Genomic DNA, 21,350 nt, shown 5'->3' with positions numbered 1-21,350 from the left:
TTAATGGGAACCAAAGCAATTTGATTAGAAAAGGATAAAGTGGCATCTAACTGCATGATCTATTTCCTTCAGTAACTTTAAGCGTATTTATTTTAAATCTTGCTTTTTTTTACAATATATTTCACCTATCATGATATGTAAAAGAAAGGTAATAATTTATAACTTTTTAAAATAAGCAGAAATTGAGATTATACTTCAAACGATGTTAACCCGTCAGAATAAAGAAACTACAGATATGTGATAACAGAGATAGCCAACATGTGAATTAATCAACATAAGAGGAGACTTTACAAACAAATAATAATTTTAAGCTTTATATTATAATAAATGAAAATCATAATAAATGCCACAGTGTATTTGAGCAGTAATATCTTAAATAAGAAACTATTTACATCTTTCTACAATATATCTAAGCAACAAAACCTAGTGCTATGGAGGATCCAATGATTTACTTTTGTTTTCCTGCAGAGACGATTTTCTTTGTTGAATTTTCTCTGCTGAGTTTGGATGTAGTCTGTCTGGTGATAGAGCTCGACGTAACAGAGGTGAAGTCTGGTCAGGCTTATGTTTTGAAAATGAATGTCTCTTAACTATAGCTTGACTTGGATTTGTGTTTAAATGTGCTGGTATTGTTTTCTGTGACTGATTTGAAGCTCCTACTTGATGCCCCTGTGAAAAAGCTAGCGGACTAGGGGATCTTGTGGGAGATACAGGCATTGGAGATGGTGATGGTGTCCGTGCCAGTGGAGATAATGGAATGTTGTGAACAGATTTTCTTCTGCACGGAGACTTCAAGCTCTGTGTTCGCTTATGTTTTAGACCAGACAAGGAACTTGGACGTCCATAACCAGTCGGTGAGTGTGACTGATTGGCCGGTGAATTAGGTGAACTAGAACTGGGTGAACTACTGGTTGATGAGGTCTGACATGTTTCCGGGGACCAAGTTAGAGATAATGGTGATGACTGAACTCCTGTTTTAAATGTTACAGCAGAAGTGTCACCAAACGACCAAGATTTACTAAATGGACTACTCCGATATGTACTGCTTGGTGTAAGTGGGGAACTATGTCCAAGCTGACCCGCAACATGACCCTGTTGTTCAGCCCGCTTCGTACTTAATCTCCTAAACAATGACCGACTTTTCTTCTTTTCTCCTCCTTTTCCCGCCTTTTTCTTTGATCTCCGGGCCATCTTGCCTGGATTTGTTCCCTTCTTTTTAGCACCTTCAAACAGATAAAATATCAATGCTAAAGCTTTTTAAAATTAAAACTTTGAGAATGTTTAGTGATAATACAATTGTTTTAACAAGTAAATAACTCTATGTTTTTAAAATAATACAGATAACTACAATAAGTCTTATATATAAAGTATAAGATTATCTACGGACAATATTACCTGTTTGGATGGTTGAGCTCTCTAATGGCATGGACCGAATGCGTAATTCTCCTTTTCCTTTGAGGATAAGCTGAACAACCTGTGTATGAAGTAGACTATGGATAGGTTCCTCATTAATATGTGTGATAAGATCACCAGGTCGTAGCCCCGCTTCAAATGATGGACTATTATCTTCAACAGCCTACATAATAAAAAAAGAAATTAGCATGATCTTGGCATCATAAATTTTGAAATCATAAATTTGCAGATGTTAGACCAACACTTAATGACCTCACGATTCAGTTGAACAGACATTAATCAACTTGGCAGTCATAGTTAACTATACTAGTACTTTATTAAATAATTTTATATCCATAGTGCTAACTAAAATTATTAATGATTAATTTTTAATAATTCTAAAATCACCTTCCATCAGTACTTTCAGATATGGTATTTTGATTCTTAATCACTTTAAAATATACAAATAAAGCAGTTACAGCTGAAATAATTCTGTCTTGGTTGTGTCACAACGCAATATCTAATTAAATTGCAATGAATACAAGTAAAGGGTACAATCTACTTATTTTACTTACAACAACAATATGCTGAAGTGCATAAGTGTTTGAGTTGCCAAGGTAAACTCTGATTGCCTTCAATGTGAATCCATAACCTCTTGCACCCTTCTTAATTACAATGGGTGGCTTTAGGCTTTTTGCTAGCGGGGACATCTCCCTGGAAGGGGAGCCGTCACGAGAGCTGGTACTAGAACCTGGAGACTCCATTGGCTGATTGTGGAACTCTTCTAAAAAGTAGTATATTCAAAAATACATACCAAGATTGTTAACAGTACATAGAAATAAACTTATCAAATTAAACAAATATTTTCATTAATGGATTTAACGATTTGTCTTTATAATGACTAATAAAGGTATGAAGTAAGAATAGAAAAAGGGCAGAATTAAATGATCATCATTCCCCAAATTCTTATACAGATTTAAGGCAACCTTCCAAAAGTAATGAAGAAAAATCTTACTCACCAGGAGCTTGGATGAGAAGAGTTAAAGCATTTGCTGAAACTGATTTCTGCATTATCTTTAGCTCCGATCTCTTTTCACGCATTTCATCAACAGGTGACAGTTCTGTAAGTGTATAAAGTGTACAAAAAAATGAAAAATGACTTCACATGCAAGTAATGATCTACTATTTATATCTGGTTCCAGGCACTTTTCTGAGTATTTATACCTATGTTTGCACATACAAAGAATGTATATCAGGGCACAAAAAAAATAATGGAAATTCAAAATGCTTCTCTAATATTCTAAAGGAGTTGACAGCCTTGTGTTTTTTTTTAAACAAGCAAATTCGTTGAATTTATATCCCCCGCCGAGTACTGGTTATTATTAACACAACAACTGAAGACATAAGGCTTTATTTATATATTAATCATGGCATAAACAATAATATTCTTTGAACTTGATAAATATTCAGAGCAATAACAGAGCCATAACTTTGTGTTAACCCATTACTTCATGAGCATTTTGTGAAAAATGGCTGTTTTCATTGAAAAGTCTCCCGTTACAAGTTCAAACTGCTATAATACTATAAAAACTGCTTCAACACTAATCAAACTTGGCACAAATGTTGACTGGACCATTGCCCTTGCAACAACATGCTCAGGCTTAAATTTACTGTTACCATGGCAACGAGGGGACACCTCAAAATTGCCAAAAAATCACTATTTTGCGTTGATTTTTTCCATCAAAATTGATTTCAAAGTGCTGCAACTTCTCAATGGATTGAGATAGAGTCAAATGCTTTTCAGCGTTGGTTACGCGTTACCATATGATCAATCTGGGGTCATTTACAGCCTCTCAAAAGTCCAAAATTTTCTTGGCGATGAGGGGGACTCTGCCCCCCTTCAAACCCCCCAAACAAGGGGTCACATCCCCCTTCTGGCAACCCCCTGATGTATCTTTTGGTTGGGGGGCCGCGCCGAAAAAGAGGTCACTTTTTTTAACAACATTTCTCAAACAAAAACAAGTGTTTGGGGCCTAAATAAGGCATTTTTTCATCATTTGAGACAACAAAAAGGGGGGGGTGAAAAAGGCGTTAAAAGGCGTGTATATGAAGTAATGGGTTAACCAGAAAGTGATGAAAATACTTGAAATTACCCTAAATCGTGTTTTTTCATGTTTAAACATGGCCTGTCATATAAATTTGAAGAAAAATTGTTGTTTTGTAGATTTTTTTATTTTTTTCATTAACCCATTACTTCATGAGCATTTTGTGAAAAATGGCTGTTTTCATTGAAAAGTCTCCCGTTACAAGTTCAAACTGCTATAATACTATAAAAACTGCTTCAACACTAATCAAACTTGGCACAAATGTTGACTGGACCATTGCCCTTGCAACAACATGCTCAGGCTTAAATTTTCTGTTACCATGGCAACGAGGGGACACCTCAAAATTGCCAAAAAATCACTATTTTGCGTTGATTTTTTCCATCAAAATTGATTTCAAAGTGCTGCAACTTCTCAATGGATTGAGATAGAGTCAAATGCTTTTCAGCGTTGGTTACGCGTTACCATATGATCAATCTGGGGTCATTTACAGCCTCTCAAAAGTCCAAAATTTTCTTGGCGATGAGGGGGACTCTGCCCCCCTTCAAACCCCCCAAACAGAAGGGGGCACATCCCCCTTCTGGCAACCCCCTGATGTATCTTTTGGTTGGGGGGCTGCGCCGAAAAAGAGGTCACTTTTTTTAACAACATTTCTCAAACAAAAACAAGTGTTTGGGGCCTAAATAAGGCATTTTTTCATCATTTGAGACAACAAAAAGGGGGGGGGGTGAAAAAGGCGTTAAAAGGCGTGTATATGAAGTAATGGGTTTAATAGTAAAATCTGGAAATGCCAATGAGATGTATGCATACTACATAACTAATCAAGGGCCATAAATCATAGTTATAAGTATCTGACTGGAACAAGGCGACTATATGCACATCTCCTCTTAGTATCCCATAAAGTTTCATTGAATTCCAGCCAGTAGTAGCAGAGAAGTAGCCAAGAAACAAATATTTTTCTATATGGATACTGCATAACTAATCAAGGGCCATAACTCTGAGTTAAAGTGTCTGACCCGAACAAGCCGACGATATGTGCATCTCCTCTTGGTATTGAAGGTTCCCATAAAGTTTCGTTGAATTCCAGCCAGTAGTAGCAGAGAAGTAGTGCGGAAACGATTTTTACTCTATATGCATACTACATAACTAATCAAGGGAACATAACTCTGAGTTAAAGGGCCGGAACAAGCCGACGATATGCGCATCTCCTCTTGATATTGATGATTCCCATAAAGTTTCGTTGAATTCCAGCCAGTAGTTGCAGAGAACTACTCCGGAAACGATTTTTACTCCATATGCATATTGCATAACTAATCAAGGGCCATAACTCTTAGTTAAAGTGTCTGACCCGAACAAGCCGACGATATGCGCATCTCCTCTTGGTATTGAAGGTTCCCATAAAGTTTCGTTGAATTCCAGCCAGTAGTTGCAGAGAAGTAGCGCAGAAACGATTTTTACTCCATATGCATACTGCATAACTAATCAAGGGCCATAACTCTGAGTTAAAGTGTCTGACCGGAACAAGCTGTCGATATGCGCATCACCTCTTGGTATTGATGATTCCCATAAAGTTTCATTGAATTCCAGCCAGTAGTTGCAGAGAACTACTCCGGAAACGATTTTTACTCTATATGCATACTACATAACTAATCAAGGTCCATAACTCTGAGTTAAAGGGTCGGACCGGAACAAGCCGAGGATATGCGCATCTCCTACTGATATTGATGATTCCCATAAAGTTTCGTTGAATTCCAGCCAGTAGTTGCAGAGAACTACTACGGAAACGAAATTCGGACGGACGGATGGACGGACGGACAACGCCAAGACTATATCCCCCTCCCGATTCCATCGGCGGGGGATAATAACAGGAAATATTTTTTCCAAGATTGGTGTAGGCCTGGTTGCTAATTTTCAGATCATTCCCCCATCCTGTTATTCCAGAAGTACAAACTGGTCAAAAGCATTGAAACAGTTTTCACTCCTATCAGGCAAAAAATTGATATTCAATTGAATAGTGAGTATATTTGTTTACTATCCTTTGCGGTTTTTTTCTCCATGATGTTTGAAAGAATTTCAAAGTTTACATTTTTAGGCTTTTTGCATCAGTTGAGCCCCTTTAAAGACCGAAAAGACTTACTATTATCTTTATTTTACTTAATGGCTACTAAACATGACAGAATTTGAAAACTTGAGATATAATATTTCACCTTGATTCTAGAATTAACATTATATTCAGCCATAATCTTGAAACTACTGAAATAAACCAAGCCAATTACAGGAAAATCACAGCCTTGTTCTTGGTTTCTAAGGAGATCAAGTAGATAAAAAGAGGCTTTAATAATTGAAGACATTCCTCTAATTCCATAAGACAGAAATAACATTATGTTTACAACCAGAATTAAATTCTCTCACTCTATTTCTGAGCAAAAGTTAATATCCGACTTCAAGGAGTTACTATGACTACATAATGGTATACAAGCCATAATTACCTTACCAACAGAAACAATTCTTAAGACAAGAAAGTTTTCGACTTTCCACAAATATTTGTGCTGCTTACATAGTGAAAAGGTAGTAACATCAATTTGGTTGTAACTTCAATATGTTAGTAAACTCATACAAGAAATACAACTGTTTCACACCAAACCCTTGATGTGGTCCTCAAGCTCAACTAGTGAAGACCCGAGATTGTCCTCCATACACTGTGTTAAGCATACAAGCTTATGTAGGTAAAACCATTAACCTTTGAAAGCTCTCAAAATTAAATGTCTGTCACAGGAGTGAGCGACAAGTTGGCAAACCATAACCACTTGACTACATTAGTAGAATATTTCTATATTCTCTAGAACATTTTATATTTACCACAAGCTGATGGTTTATCATCATCTGAGGACACTACGGCCACTCTGGGTATTGTTGGGTGGGGTATGTTTATGCTTGAACGGACTGTTTTCTTGGTAACAACAGGTGAGGAGTCACTCTCATTCTGTGATGAGTCAGATGTAGACATTGATGTGCCCTGAACACTGATACTTGATCGGGGGGTACTGAAAGAAAAAAACAAACTTCAGGTCAAAGTCAGTGAGACACAACATGTATAATTAGGATTTAAAAATTTTCATTTCTTTCTAAATGTTCAGTTATTTTATTTCATGAAATTTGTCATTAAAACATTTGTCAGGCTTAAGTGGGTACCCAACAATTTTTTATTAAGTTAAGATAGGAGATACATGTAATGCAAGCTGATATTTTTCAACAGTTATATGGGTTCTCTAATCATTGTACATAGCTTGATAACTAAGAAAAAATAGTGCATGCTATAAACAGGATTAAAACATTTGGCCATCAATAAAATGTTAATGTCTTGATGTATTATTAAGCATATCTCAAATCATGTCTGATAACTCACCTTTCTGCACTACTAAATACGTCTGGATCATCTTCACTCTTGCTTTGATTATTAGTCAAGTCAGGTTTTTGGTCCGTCTTGGGATACGTGTTATCTGACAAGGCACGGTGACGATCGCTGGACGGGTGGTTCATATACGACTGTAACTCTAGAGAATTTTCTGAACTAGTAGACTGGTTCGAATCTTTACGTTCTAATGCCTGTTTTTCAAGTAGCCTTGTCCGCATTTCATCAGCACTAGAATGACGTCTACGGTCCCTCAAATCTGTTCCATAGTCCTATATTAACATATAATGGTACATTTGTTTTAATAATGACTGTAATATCATGTATTATGTGTGTGGCCTGGTGGCCTGATTATACAATAAATTTTTGAATCTGAATTGAAATTAATAATATTTTACCTTAAACAAAATACTATAAATTCCTTAAATACTGTACGGAGATATCCAGAAAATGGAGATTTGCTAACTTGAAATCAAAAAGCGAATAATCCTCTATGAAAATAAATAATGGTCAACTATAGGGATAAACAAGAACATTAGTACAATAATTCTATAAACAGGATGTAACAAATCCTTAAGTACACATCCATCATGTGTACACAAAAAACATGTTTTCTTATGACATAAAATGATAAATGAGTATAAATAAAGTATCTTTAACTCATTTACGTTGCTTATTCTATACAGAAAACTTATATCTGTACGACTATGACGACCTAAGTCTAATAAAATATCACAATATTCCATTAGTGTCATGGTATTTTCAGTCAAACATATTTTCAGAGAATGATTTTAGCATCATAATCCTCTCAGGATGATAAATGACACAAAATTTACAACTCAATTAGTAATTTACAGTGTTTCTTCATATCACCTCAGATAAAAAACACTCCCTATCATGTACAAGCTTATAATGATGTCTTAAATCAGACAGTAGAAATCTGGTCTTTTCTTGTTCTTATAATCTGCTTTTATAGAATAGCAGGATAATGCTACACAAATATTCATGTACTCATTCTCACAAACAAATACAAAATAAGCACTTTTCAATACAAGAAGTTCCCAAAATAAAGGAATTTTTCACCAAAACAAACCCCAAGGAAATATATAAAATATGTCTTAACCAATAAGATATGATTTCTAGAAAGTACATGTACCTATATCACATGTTGCATCATTAGAGAAGATTGAGTTAAACATAGACCATTACTTCTCTCTCGCCCTATTACCCTGTCATTTAACATCGCAAGCATTTCCTACAAGCTCCTAATTAATGTCAACAATACCCCTGACAATGACAAATGTCCGAGACATTTCCTAGTCTAACAATTGTTATCTTCGTTCAAACAGGAAAATTAAATCCCCCTCTAGTCACATTATTCTGCATTGAACAAAATGGAAGCTACACAAAAATTCCCAAGATCCTAATAGAAAGTGGCAAGATTTAAAGCTTCTTCACACAAAGGTCTTGTTGTAATTGACTGTAAGAGTTTCTTGACATTATTTCTGCCTTTTTAACTTGATAGACTTTATTACATCTTAGCTGGCAGTTAAAAGGAATGTCCTATTATATGTCAAGTGTGAGGATAATTACTTGCTATGATACAAAATGATTCATTAGATAATATGACACTTTAAAGAAGCATTATGTCGACTGTAGAATTAGTTTCCTCTTATAAAACTATTGTTTAGTTTCACTGTACTAGATTATACCCGGTCGTAATTGAAAATTTGCAATTTTAATAAACTAAATGAGGTCAGCACAAAGAGATGAAGAAGATATTAATTTTCCAGCACAATTTACCCTTCATACAAGAGCGATCAGTAATCACATGTGTCGCCTCATGATGGCCAATTTTATGTTGGGACAAGTTTTGTGACAGACGGACAGTGCACTAGACTTGGTACTGATCATTCCTGTAAAGTTTGGATAAAATTGCACCAGTAGTTTATGAGGAGTAGTCCGGACAAGCTTTTGTGTATCTGGCAACACACAGAAAAAAACACCTTTTTATCAAAATGCCATAACTCGGCCAAAAATCATTCAATCGGAAAACCCGTGCAATATGCGCAAGGACTTGAGCTACAGATCAATCCTGTAAAGTTTCATTGAAATTGCATTAGTGGTATAAGAGAAGTAGTCCGGACAAACTTTAAAAATAAAAATTATTAAAGGGCCATAACTCTGACAAAAATCATTGAACCGGAAAATACTGACAATATGCACAACTAGACTTGGTACTGATCATTCCTGTAAAGTTTGGATAAAATTGCACCAGTAGTTTTTGAGGAGTAGTCCGGACAAGCTTTTGTGTATCTGGCAACACACAGAAAAAAACACCTTTTTATCAAAGGGCCATAACTCGGCCAAAAATCATTCAACCGGAAAACCCGTGCAATATGCGCAAGGACTTGAGCTACAGATCAATCCTGTAAAGTTTCATTGAAATTGCATTAGTGGTATAAGAGAAGTAGTCCGGACAAACTTTAAAAATAAAAATTATTAAAAGGCCATAACTCTGACAAAAATCATTGAACTGGAAATTGCTGACAATATGCACAACTAGACTTGGTACTGATCATTCCTGTAAAGTTCGGATGAAATTGCACCAGTAGTTTATGAGGAGTAGTCCGGACAAGTTTTGTGACGGACAGACAGACGACGGAGAAGTGATCCCTATGTCGCCACTACTCCGTAGAGGCGACACAAAAAAAGATGTATTTGGGGTTAAAAAAGCATTATCTTTGCTAAATAACATATAAATACAAAATGGTTAAAGATATAAACAGAATAACAGAAATGATGTTAAAAGGAATGTTTTCATACATTTGTAAGGTTATAAAAGTTTTTTTCTGAGTTCTGTCTCGAATCTCAAGATTTTCATTGGTCAATATACATTCTGTGCCTGTTTATAACCAATCAAAAACATGAAATCTTAGTCTTAGCTGAGAAAATTTATTTAAAACCTCATACCCTGAATTTGAAGGAAAATTTATATATATTCACCTCATGTAGCTCCTCAATTCTGGAGTAGACTTTACTGAATCGTGGAGACATGGAGGAGAAGCTGTGGAACAACTGATCCTCAGAGTCATCAATATCTGTGTCTTCCGTCTCGAGCTCGTGGTTATACCTGTCTGCACGTGCTGTAAACAATTAAATAATGTTTTACTCAATTGTTTAAATATGTTAACTTAATCTTTACCAATTAAATCTGACTGTCCTGCTTTATAACTGAAACTGGCCATTGTCTAGTCTGTTGGTTTCCTATATCAAAAAAACTTCTATCAGTCCTCAAAAACATGAAAGAATTAATATACATTTATTGATAAAATTTAATTGTTGCCTAAATTGTTGTTTAATTGTTTGTAAAAGGTTCCATTCCGACTTCATCAAAGATGTTTTTTCTTCTTAATTTTTCTGACTAAAATACATGAAATGAAATATATTAAAAACAAAATGGACAATAGAAGCACTCACTGTCAAAATATGATGTGTCCTCATCATCTTCTAAATCAGGTACAAACTCCGCCTTTTGTCTAAGAATAGATTCCCAGTCGAGACCATCAAAATAAAAATGATCCTTCACCTCCTGAGCACCGCCAACTCCTAATCTATTGAGTGGATTGTGCTGCAGAAGTTGGGTTATCAGATCCTTGGCATCTTCTCGTACCTGCCACTCCTCTTCCTGTGGCCACTCTATGTCCTCTGTAATAATCAAATAAAACATTATAACATCTGCTTCTATCTACATTATTATAAATGATTACATTATTATAAATTATTAATGTAACTAAACTTTACTACAAAATTTGTGGTCAATTACTGTTCATTCATGTGTATGCAGAGCTAATTATATGACCAGAGAGCCATGACGGCTTTTAATTGCTCACCAGTTGATAAAGTCTACATGCACAAGATTTACTAACGATGATATTCCTTGTTCTACAGACAAGAACAATTTTGGAAAGGGCTGGGAAAAATGACCCAAACCCCTGTTTGAAAATTTATGATCTAGGTCAAATTTTTGGAACTACAATGTAGACAAGGAAAACTTAAAAATACCCCATAATACCCGTTTTTGGTCCAGCAAAATACCCTTCTTCACGATTAACATTAAATTTTTTAAATCCCTTGAATATTTTAACCAAAATCGGGCCTTTTGGTTTAAAATTAAAACGGCCACAAAATTCTAAAACAAAAATTATTAAAGTGTTAAAAAATTTAAAAGAATTGAATTTGTAAAATTTGGTTGCCGAAAAATTCCTTCCCCTTACAAAATCTACACCTTAAGGTTGTTCATCCCTGTAAGTTTAAGCAAAATCTGCCATCCGGTTAAAGAGGAGTTTGCGTTCACAAAATTTCTACATAGTATATAGTGGAAAAAATCAACAAAGGGCCATAATTCTGTAAAATTTGGTCGCAGCGAAAATTCCTTCCTTTACTGCCATCTACACATTAAGGTTGTTCATCCCTGTAAGTTTAAGCAAAATCTGCCATCCGGTTTAAGAAGAGTTGCGTTCACAAAATTTCTACATAGTTATCTAGTGAAAAAAATCAACCAAAGGGCCATAATTCTGTTAAATTTGGTTCGCAGCGAAAATTCCTTCCTTTACTACCATCTACACATTAAGGTTGTTCATCCCTGTAAGTTTAAGCAAAATCTGCCATCCGGTTTAAGAGGAGTTGCGTTCACAAGATTTCGGGACGTACGGACGGACTGACTGACGGACGGACTGACGGACGGACGGACAAGTGCAACGCTATATGCTCCCACATTGTGGGGGCATAAAAAGAATGTAAATTTCCAGTGAACATTTTTTCATGTCGACAACCTTAAAATAAAAGTTCTTGCTGAATGAATGACAAAGTGAATGATTTTACTTACCATTTATAACTTGAGCAAAGAGCTCCTCTGCTGAATCACCAAAGAAAGGGGGACAACCTACCAGGAACTCATACAGTATGATTCCCATTGACCACCAATCAACTGTCTTACCTACAGATATAATAGATACAAATCATTCATACACAAGACATATTTTCAATAAATCAACTTAAAGTACAAACAAATCCTTGTTAAAATTTCTAAAGAGAATTAATGTAAGGTCATTGCCTGTCTAATCTAGAACAGGAATACCTTATAATGAGGGAGAATTAATAAGGAATCATAATCAGATTGGGAAACATGATCTGTACCATAACAAACTTAACCTATCTCAATGCAATTAGCGGAAAACTTGAGAACAAGATCATCTGTATTCCCAGAGGGTTTTCTTAGAGACAGTATTTGTTCTAGATATAATAATTTAATAAACTTAATGCCCAACATTTAAGAGTACAATATTAGTGTCCAACCTTTACAAGGAAATTAGTATTAAAGAATTGCCCAAAAAGTCAATATCAAGAAAATAATGATATCTTAAGCATAAGAACTAATTTACATAATTACCATATCCTTGTCGTAGAATAACTTCAGGAGCCACATATTCTGGAGTCCCCATCACTTGTTTGTCTCTAAACTGTTTACTATCTTTGTCTAACGTTCCCTCATACAAATTTGTCGTTAAACTCATTAGTCCAATCTTAGACAGACCAAAGTCTGTCAGCTTAATATGCCCTGTAGCGGTAATTAACAAATTGTCTGGTTTTAAATCTCTATGAACTATTCCATAACTGTGGAGATATTCCAAAGCTAACACAGTCTCAGCAAAATATAATCTCGAAAGATCAAATGGCAGTGGTCCAGAATTTTTCAACAATGTTGCACAATCACCACCTTCTACATATTCCATCACCATACATAGGTGGCGCTTTGTTTCAAAACTACACCACATACTCACAACAAATGGATTATCAGCAAATGTTAACACGTCCCTTTCGGTGAACACTTGTTCGGTTTGATTGCGTAATATCAAGTTCTGTTTACAGATCTTTTTCATGGCAAATCTTTGCTTACTTTCCTTGTGTCGAACCAAATATACAGCACTGAAATAATGCATACATTATAAATATAGAAATAAATGTTATTATTATGTACAATGAACTTGGGTTTAATGAAAACCAAATGACATGTAAAAATCAAGCAAAACTCCAAAAATTATAGCTTTCATAATTATGCCCCTTGTCTCACAACTGCACTTTGTTATGATAGGCCAGTATTCCAAGTTTTATGTTGATAACCTTTTAAATGTTTGAATAAATGGCTACATTTAAGTTTTAAGCAGAACAAAAAAGATGTCACAGGGATCATTATAGCTTGAATATTTCTTCAGCTAAAAATCAACAGAAACTGAAATACCAACAGTATAGCCGCTGGTTAGACAGTGAGAGAGGCCTAACTCTATACTGGTGTAACAAACATTGTAACATACATTCCTGTCAATTTATACTGCATTCAGAGAAACACACCTTAGATGTTTAAAGATGACATATACAAATACTGTTGTTGTAATTGATTAAAATACATAACTGCTAAAAATATTTCATTATATTATGATTAAAATACATAACTGCTAAAAATATTTCATTATACTATTTCTTGATTTAAAAGAAATTATGAATCTAAAAATTAATTGCTTTCCTCAGAAAAAAAGATGTACTCTTAATTTTCTAACTAGGCAAAAATGGAGGTCTCTGTTTACAAATTACATGAACTTAACAAGAGCTGTCAGAAGGACAGCGCGCTCGACTTTTTTAGTGCTTGCCTATAAAACAAAACTTTGACAGTTAAGGGCACACAAGACTTTAACTAGGAATTTCTAAGTACAAGTCAAGAAACATTTTCACAGAGTTATCTTCTCTTGCTTACAGATAGGTCTCATGATGGCACATAAGAACTCCAACTTCCAAAGTAATATCTCAAATGGTTAAGTCAACAAGTGGACAAGAATGAAAATCTTAACTGAGTTTCTAAGTCAAAAAGGGCCATAATTCAAATAAAATCCTTAACAGAATTACCTTCTCCTGCCCATGTTTTGGGACCATGATGGTAAACAAGTATTCCAACTTTCAAATTAATATCTCAAACAGTTCAGTCAAAAGTGGACTGGTACTAAAAACTTAACCAAGATTCTAAGTCGATAAAAGGCCTTAATTTTTAAAACAAATCCTTGACAGAGTTACCTTCTCTTGCGTACAGATGGGGGTAATGATGTGAAATAGCATTAAAAGTTTCAAAGCAATATCTCAAAGGGTTAAGGCAATAAGTGGATTTTACCCATATTCAATGTATTTTCTAAGTCAAAAAGGGGCATAATTCTGTCAAAAACCTTGACAGAGTTATGTCCTCTTGTCTGTTGATGAAGGTCGTGATGGTAAACAAGTATGGTCAGTTTCAAAGCAATACCTCCAATGGTTTTGAAATAAAGTGAGGTGGTACAAAAAACTTAACAAAGCTCAATACACTTTCTAAGTCAAAAAAGGGCCATAATTCTGTCAAAAACCTTGACAGAGTTATGTACTCTTGTCTGTAGATGGAGGTTATGATGGTGAACAAGTATGGTAAGTTTCAAAGCCATACTTGTAATACTTCTGAAATAAAGTGGGGTGGTACGAAAAACTTAACCAAGGTGTGACGCCAACGCTAACGCCGACGCCGACGCCGGGGCGAGTAGGATAGCTCCCCTTTTCATAGAAAAGTCGAGCTAACTAGTCAAATCCTGATAATTGGTATCATGTTTCCACAGTCAAGTAAGTAATGACATTGTTGACCATACTAGGTATACTGTTTCTATTCATTTCCATCTCTCGGCAACAAAACAATTATTTTCAGAATTATTATCCTTCACAAGTTATGATGGATGACCCTTGACAGGTATGTACCTCTATAAGCAGCTTTATTTCAGAACAGGTTACAAATAACAAATAACAATTTGTGATTGTGCTCAGGGAAAAGTACATACAGGTAATTTTCTATGTAATTGTTGTATACCAGAAATTGTTTCTACAAAGAGATTTCATATCAATGGATTATTGTAAATTATTGTATTGATTCTTGAGAAAAAAAGGGTATGAAAATTGATAGTCTCTTAATTCAACCAACATATCACAAAGCTCATGCCAGATTTAGGAGGAATGGTATTTGGCTTTAAACTTAGACCTTAAAGACACTTGTAAGTGAAGCTTCAAGTGAATTCATCCAAGGATAAATGTGAAATGAGAAAATTGTTGACATTTGACCTACTAATTGTTGACAATCAAGCTTAAAATGCACATTTCAACTGACAGAAGGAAAAAAAATAAAATGGCTTCACATAAATTAGTCAAAGTTCAACTTACGCATATGCTCCATTACTGATAAGTTTAATGGTTTCAAAATCTTCCTCACATGGAGTGAGATCTTTTCTGCGACCATCAATGCTTTCTTCAACATCAGATAACACAAGTGATGTGTCCTTCAAACTCTCATCTACTGCTGCACTCTCACGATTCTCTATCTCAAGTTCTAGAAATACAAAATTTACATAAATTCTTTCTTTTTGTTTGTTTTGTTGGTGTTTAATGTGTGACCATCCTAATGCATTACCTTCTCTTTAAAGAGTATTTAAATATGCTATAAATAATGCATTGAAACATATAGAGACTTTCTAGTTTTACTGGTAAAGGAAGACCTCAGGTGCCTCTTTGTGCATTATATCTGGGACAAGTGGGCATCTGTTTGTGGGGTTGTTGGCATTTTACTTTACAAAATCAACTCTAGCACACTTATAACATTCCAGAACTTTCCAAATCGTATAAATACATTAACGAACAGAAAAGATTTTAATTGATTTTAGGGGAAAACACATTCTTATTCAACTCTAATATCCATTTAAAAGAAAAACAACAAAATAAGTAGAATTTGTTTCTCCCATTTCAGATCTAAAGTTAATTGATTAATTGCATTATTCTCAATTTTCTGGTGAAAATGCATTAAGAACATACAGGATATAAATTCATTCTTCAGAAAAGAAATTTCACAACGAAACAAACTAAGTAGGTAGCAGAGTTGTATGAAAATTACTTGTATACATAGCTTGTGATTTTGTAAATTTTTTAAAAGATATCTTGATTATACATCTCCCTTTACATACCTTCTAAAGGATCTCTGTTAAGACCTAGTTTACTGATGATATATTTTGGTATGTCTTTAATTTCCTGTTTGGCTTTTCCCTCAGCAGCCTCAAGTAATTGATAAAACTCCTCTGGATCAAACTCCTAAATACATAAATCATAACCCATGAGAATTTTACTGTATAGTCTGTCATTTAATTCATTCATTATACCTTAGTAAACTTTGACAATTGTAAAACTTGTTTACTTATCAAAGTATAATATCTAAATTCTTAAAAATTACACATTTTCTGATCAAGTGTTGTAATTATCAACATTTAAAGCATAAAATTTGGATTTAAAACTGTAAATTAGATCTTTCTTTCTTAATCAAAACAAATGGTTAGGTAACTGCAGAAATCATCACTTTACAATACAAAATCTTGCTTATTGAATATTTATTCTTTCAAAAGCTAAGTCTAAATTTTCAACTTAAAAATTTTAAATGTTAATAAGTATGGCTATTGGGCAAATGTATACAAAAAATATGATGTAAGACTATAGAGTATTTTCCACTCACCAGACATTCTAGAAGTCGAGATGGTCTTGAGATTATCAGGAGCATTTTCTTAATTAAAGGATACATAAATGTTTCTGCTGACCTCTCCTGAGCCTGTTACATAAAAAAACATTTTTTTTTAAATTGAGTATAATTTACACTTCTACTTATTATTATTGTCAAAAGGGAATCTTCCATCTATTGCTGATGTAAAGAAGACTTATAGTGCCTTCTTTGAGTGTAATTTCAGGCCCCCATTATTAAATTTGTGAATATATGCCGAAACTGTTAAGATTTAGTCATGTACCACACTTTCACAATATGTAATATTTTCTATGTGGACTCTGCTTTATAGATTGATAGTGATAAACAAAATATGATATCAATTAAGAATCACAATATGAAGAATACTTCTTACATCTTTGAGCAGTTTTTCCAGACTGTCTGAGAGTTCATAGAAGTAAGCACTGGTGATTAGCTTATATTGGGACTTTTCAAGACAATCTTTAGCCAGCTCCATAACTTGATGTAAAAGAAAGCTGGAGATTGCATCTATATCACTCTCATTATGTATCAGTCGACAATGTTCCAGAAACTGCTGAAGCCGCTCTTCCATCTGGGCCGTTGCCTAAATAATATATAAAACATGACTATATATCAATATAACTTACAGTTTTGGTGTAATATCATATTTTGATGGGTTTGTGGAAAACCCATAGGTACCTTTTCTGCCAAAAAAAAGTTACAAAATGGTATTTTCTAGCTTAAAATGTGTGAGTGTCTTATAATTATTATTGTAATATTTGTTTCATGTAAGCATATCTTATATTGTACTGATCTGCAGACTGGCCAGACTTCACACATGCAGCAATGACCTGACAATAACACTGCTAGAATTTGAAAGATTTATCAAGTTAAATGGCAGATATTGATAAACTATTTCCTAGAACAATGATTTTTGATCTTATACCAAACACTGGGCGCATGCTTCTATGAATAGAAAGCAGTCATTCTATCTAACATTTAAATCTAACTAAAACCTTATATTGATGTAATGTCTAGACAAAAATATTTTTTTCTTCTATATATGTTAGTTAAAATATCCTGTAGCTTGGAATATTTCCTTTCAAAAAGGAATAAGCTAGCTGGAAACAATTAAATCTATAAGAATTGTCTAAATGTTGTATATATAGAGATTGTAAAGTTGATAATTTTAACACAGAAAGGCACTTTCTTCAGTAGAAGGTAATCCCTGTCTCAAAGGTCATCCTTAAATACTTGCATGTTTACAGTTTATGAAACAAACACATAAAAACAAACAAAATTAACAAACAAAAGAAACATATAAATCTTTTGACACATCACTATATGACTGATAATTTTTGTTGTATAGAACATTTAAATACATATGTAGGAGTAAAATACATACATAGGAGTAATAGCAAACCATTATTTTCTTTAAAAAGATATTATAAGCTGGTACCCACCTTAGGAAATCTGTCCTTGTATACACTGTTCATGAGTATAATCTCTGAATCACCACCCGGGGACCGGCCTGGACTACTGTTAGAAATATACAAAACAAAACGTTAGTTCTATCTTCATATTTTCAATTTCTAACATATAACATGTCACATAAATATCACACACTGTGCAAACTTGTATAAAATAAAACAATGTTCATTATTACGAGGGTTGTCCCAATATTCTGTGACAAGATTGTTTAAAAGCTAAATAAAACAGGTACGAATTTGATATTTTAATATGTTATAAACCCATATAATTTAAACATTTTCACAAATTTTCATAGATAAATATCAACAAACAACAAAAATATGCCATAAACACCATGGCAACTAACTGAATCGCGGCGCACGTCCAACGTCAAAGACGGCATTAAATCTATCTATATGAGGCGCCTTTCTCAAATACTCTCGATGGCTTTCAACGCAATAATGGTACCCATAAATCGTCAATTTCTGACTTAAATCATGTGGTTCTTAATGTCTGTTGAATGTTTGGATGGCATACATTAATTTTTGCTATACGCGAACTTCCGGTCTCGTTACTCCTGTTTTTAGCTGTAGGAAATAGGCGACGAAGGTCGGTCTTCTTATCCGTGTTTTCCTTATTTTCGCTTTTTGTAGCGCAAAACTCTGGTTCAGGTTATGCCTTTTGTACACAAATGCTCAGAATATGTTGCTAAACTGTTATATATGGTATATTTGTTGAAAATCGTTACATGTGTCATCTCCAAATAGTCATGAAACCTGAGTGACATGTTCACTGCGCCGCAAATTCTTCGAACGTCGCCATTTTAACTTTCCGATTTTATATGAGATATTTTCATTTATTCGTATCTTTTTTGTTTTTTAAGATATTTAACTAAAATTTTCAGAGATGATTTAAACATAGCAGCAGAGGAAGTCAACGTGACATTGTGCAGACACATCATCAGATATTTGAAATATACGGAATTAATTTCAGCCTATTCATAACAAAATGTAAATTATTTGACGTGCGCCGGCAACTCATACCAATGTCGTTAATACTGAAAATTTCTAAGTAACTAGGGTAAATTTTTTGTAAATGATTTGTTGTAATGTTAAATAATAAACTTAACGGTTATATGTGTGAATTATTTTCTATTGGCGTTAAAAATGAACCGGCTATAAAATTTGTCACGGACTTTTGGGACAACCCTCGTATATCACTCTGAATGTTAAAGTTTGGTAAAACAGGAGTGGTCAAGGAAAAAAGGTTTAAAATTGTTCATACAATATTCATTTAACCATGAATTAAATGTATACATAATAATTTTACATCAAATTATTGTCATTATGTTAAAATAGGAATCATTCTTCACTTTGCAAAAATGTAATTTACTTCCAATATATTGCATCTTAACACTAGGCTTTCAATTCAATAATATTTCAAGCTTTACAATAGCAAATGTTAAGTTTTTCTTAAGAAAAAAATATCTTTTTCTAAGTAATTAAAAACCTAAACATAGACCTCTATTTAAAATTCAGATTCTTGTTAAAAAGATCAAACTTAAGTATGTATACCCTAACAAGTGTAATATCTTCCTAACATGTATAAAGTTTGTTTGGTTAATCGACAACCTCCAAACATTTAGAAGCAGAAACACCTTCAACCTTACACTTATTCCAGCATGTGCAATTAATATCCCAAATTCTCCAAGAGACTCAAACAATCTTCCTATTTTAGAGGGTTTTTTTTTCAAAATAAAATTATGCATGTAAAATATGTTTTAAAATGATAATTTAAAAGCTCATCAGAACTTTGTCAGAACTTTAAATAATATATACTTTTACTTTTAATATATTAATATATGTTACAATTGCACCACTATGAAATGATCTGAAAATTTGATTTGAAGATTAACAATTTAAGTGCTTTTATATTTCAAAATCTAACAGATAATATAACTGACAGGTAAGAATTTAATGAATTAATTAAGAAATTTACTTACAAAAGAAACATTATTAAGACCTATATAGAACTAAATAGATTATAATGTCAACCCTTAAACTGCTGGAACTGAAAGTAATCAACCTTTGTCACCAGTATAGAGCCAAGCTGCTCATTTCTTTTTTGTATTTTCATATTGAAACCTTTCAAACTTTAAATTTATTACACAAATTCAGCAGTTTTAGGGTTAAACAATTTTTTCTTATGCAAAAATTGTGCATCTGTTTGGATATAATAAAACTGTGCAAATATGTAAGGGGCCAATAATGCACTGTTATCGTTGTTGCAGGATTCATTCATAACTAAATATATAATTAACTGTTTCAGAATAGAACAGAAAAGGCAATATGTAAATATATACATGCTAAACAGAATGTCAATATATCAATATAGATGATTTATATTCTAGCAGAATATGGTATTTTGTCATAAACTTGTTCTTCACATTATATTTAAAGTCACTACTGGTATTATATTTGTGAACTTCTACATCAGGTACTATTGACCATTGACATTAACTGTAAGCAATATATTGCTGGTTTTCTTTCATTTTTTATTTCTTTTTTAAATAATGGTCATAGAAAAACTAGATTAAATATGGATCAAATCAAGATTTATCCTGCTGTAGGTTTGCAATTTCCTCTACCTCATTCAAAACTACAATATGTGTTAATTTGCCCTAACATAAGTTTTCTCCACTATATAATAACTACATTGTAGAAAAATGTGAATTAATCTGTTTTATATTATCATTACTGACTTGTATTGAAAAACTACAATGGTTTAATCTCATAGAAATTACTAATCATTTTTTATAAATACAGATGGAATAATAGATTAAGTTGGAGGTATTCAAAGCATATAAGATGAGTACCATTTCTCTAAAACCTATCAATACCATGGCAACAGTTCACAATTTCTCAGACTTATTTTATTGTTAAAGTCAAACTGGGAAATCAGGAGACAAATATTGTGAAGACAGGTCTGTAAAATAATTTCATCCAGGGTATCATAAAATATTTGTTCCTCCATGCTACAGCAACAATTGAAAAAATACATATTTCATCATTCATATAAACAACTGCTTTTTCAGCAGAAATAATCACAACAAAGCCTGTCAAGATTCCTTTTAAATAAGTAAATAAATGTTGCTTATAGTAGAATTATGTTGTTATTAATTTAACATTGAGCATGTTTATGTGATAAAGGATTTAGTCTGCTTTGACTATGAACTGACTACTGTCTTTCAAGGGATTTCAATATCAAAATAGCATGATTCAGAAGCACACTTATAGAGACTGGCCAGACTGCACATTATGTACACGGTCAAGGTCGCCTGGCTCTATACTGCTGGCAC

General features: G+C 33.5%; 1 protein-coding gene across 6 annotated transcripts in view; it reads right to left on the bottom strand.

Moving 5' to 3' along the window:
* Nucleotides 1–299: 299 nt before the first annotated feature.
* The window catches only part of LOC132734064 (microtubule-associated serine/threonine-protein kinase 2-like), a 108,381-nt gene continuing 87,330 nt past the window's right edge, over nucleotides 300–21,350 (bottom strand). For all 6 annotated transcript variants that reach the window (XM_060720763.1, XM_060720764.1, XM_060720765.1 and 3 more), the window contains 15 exons: nucleotides 17,986–18,061; nucleotides 16,917–17,126; nucleotides 16,520–16,612; nucleotides 15,981–16,104; nucleotides 15,187–15,352; nucleotides 12,359–12,894; nucleotides 11,795–11,905; nucleotides 10,387–10,614; nucleotides 9,913–10,052; nucleotides 6,901–7,178; nucleotides 6,354–6,538; nucleotides 2,412–2,513; nucleotides 1,968–2,176; nucleotides 1,396–1,576; nucleotides 300–1,223 (listed from right to left, as the gene is read on the bottom strand). In XM_060720763.1, the coding sequence (XP_060576746.1) occupies nucleotides 430–1,223; nucleotides 1,396–1,576; nucleotides 1,968–2,176; nucleotides 2,412–2,513; nucleotides 6,354–6,538; nucleotides 6,901–7,178; nucleotides 9,913–10,052; nucleotides 10,387–10,614; nucleotides 11,795–11,905; nucleotides 12,359–12,894; nucleotides 15,187–15,352; nucleotides 15,981–16,104; nucleotides 16,520–16,612; nucleotides 16,917–17,126; nucleotides 17,986–18,061 (3,433 nt within the window). In that variant the 3' untranslated portion in view covers nucleotides 300–429. The remainder of the gene's footprint in view (nucleotides 1,224–1,395; nucleotides 1,577–1,967; nucleotides 2,177–2,411; nucleotides 2,514–6,353; nucleotides 6,539–6,900; nucleotides 7,179–9,912; nucleotides 10,053–10,386; nucleotides 10,615–11,794; nucleotides 11,906–12,358; nucleotides 12,895–15,186; nucleotides 15,353–15,980; nucleotides 16,105–16,519; nucleotides 16,613–16,916; nucleotides 17,127–17,985; nucleotides 18,062–21,350) is intronic.

The sequence above is a fragment of the Ruditapes philippinarum genome, unplaced genomic scaffold (assembly GCF_026571515.1).
Source record: "Ruditapes philippinarum isolate M1 unplaced genomic scaffold, ASM2657151v2 ctg1230_1_1_1_1, whole genome shotgun sequence".
Classification (NCBI taxonomy): domain Eukaryota; kingdom Metazoa; phylum Mollusca; class Bivalvia; order Venerida; family Veneridae; genus Ruditapes; species Ruditapes philippinarum.
This window is presented reverse-complemented; position numbering and strand designations above follow the sequence as displayed.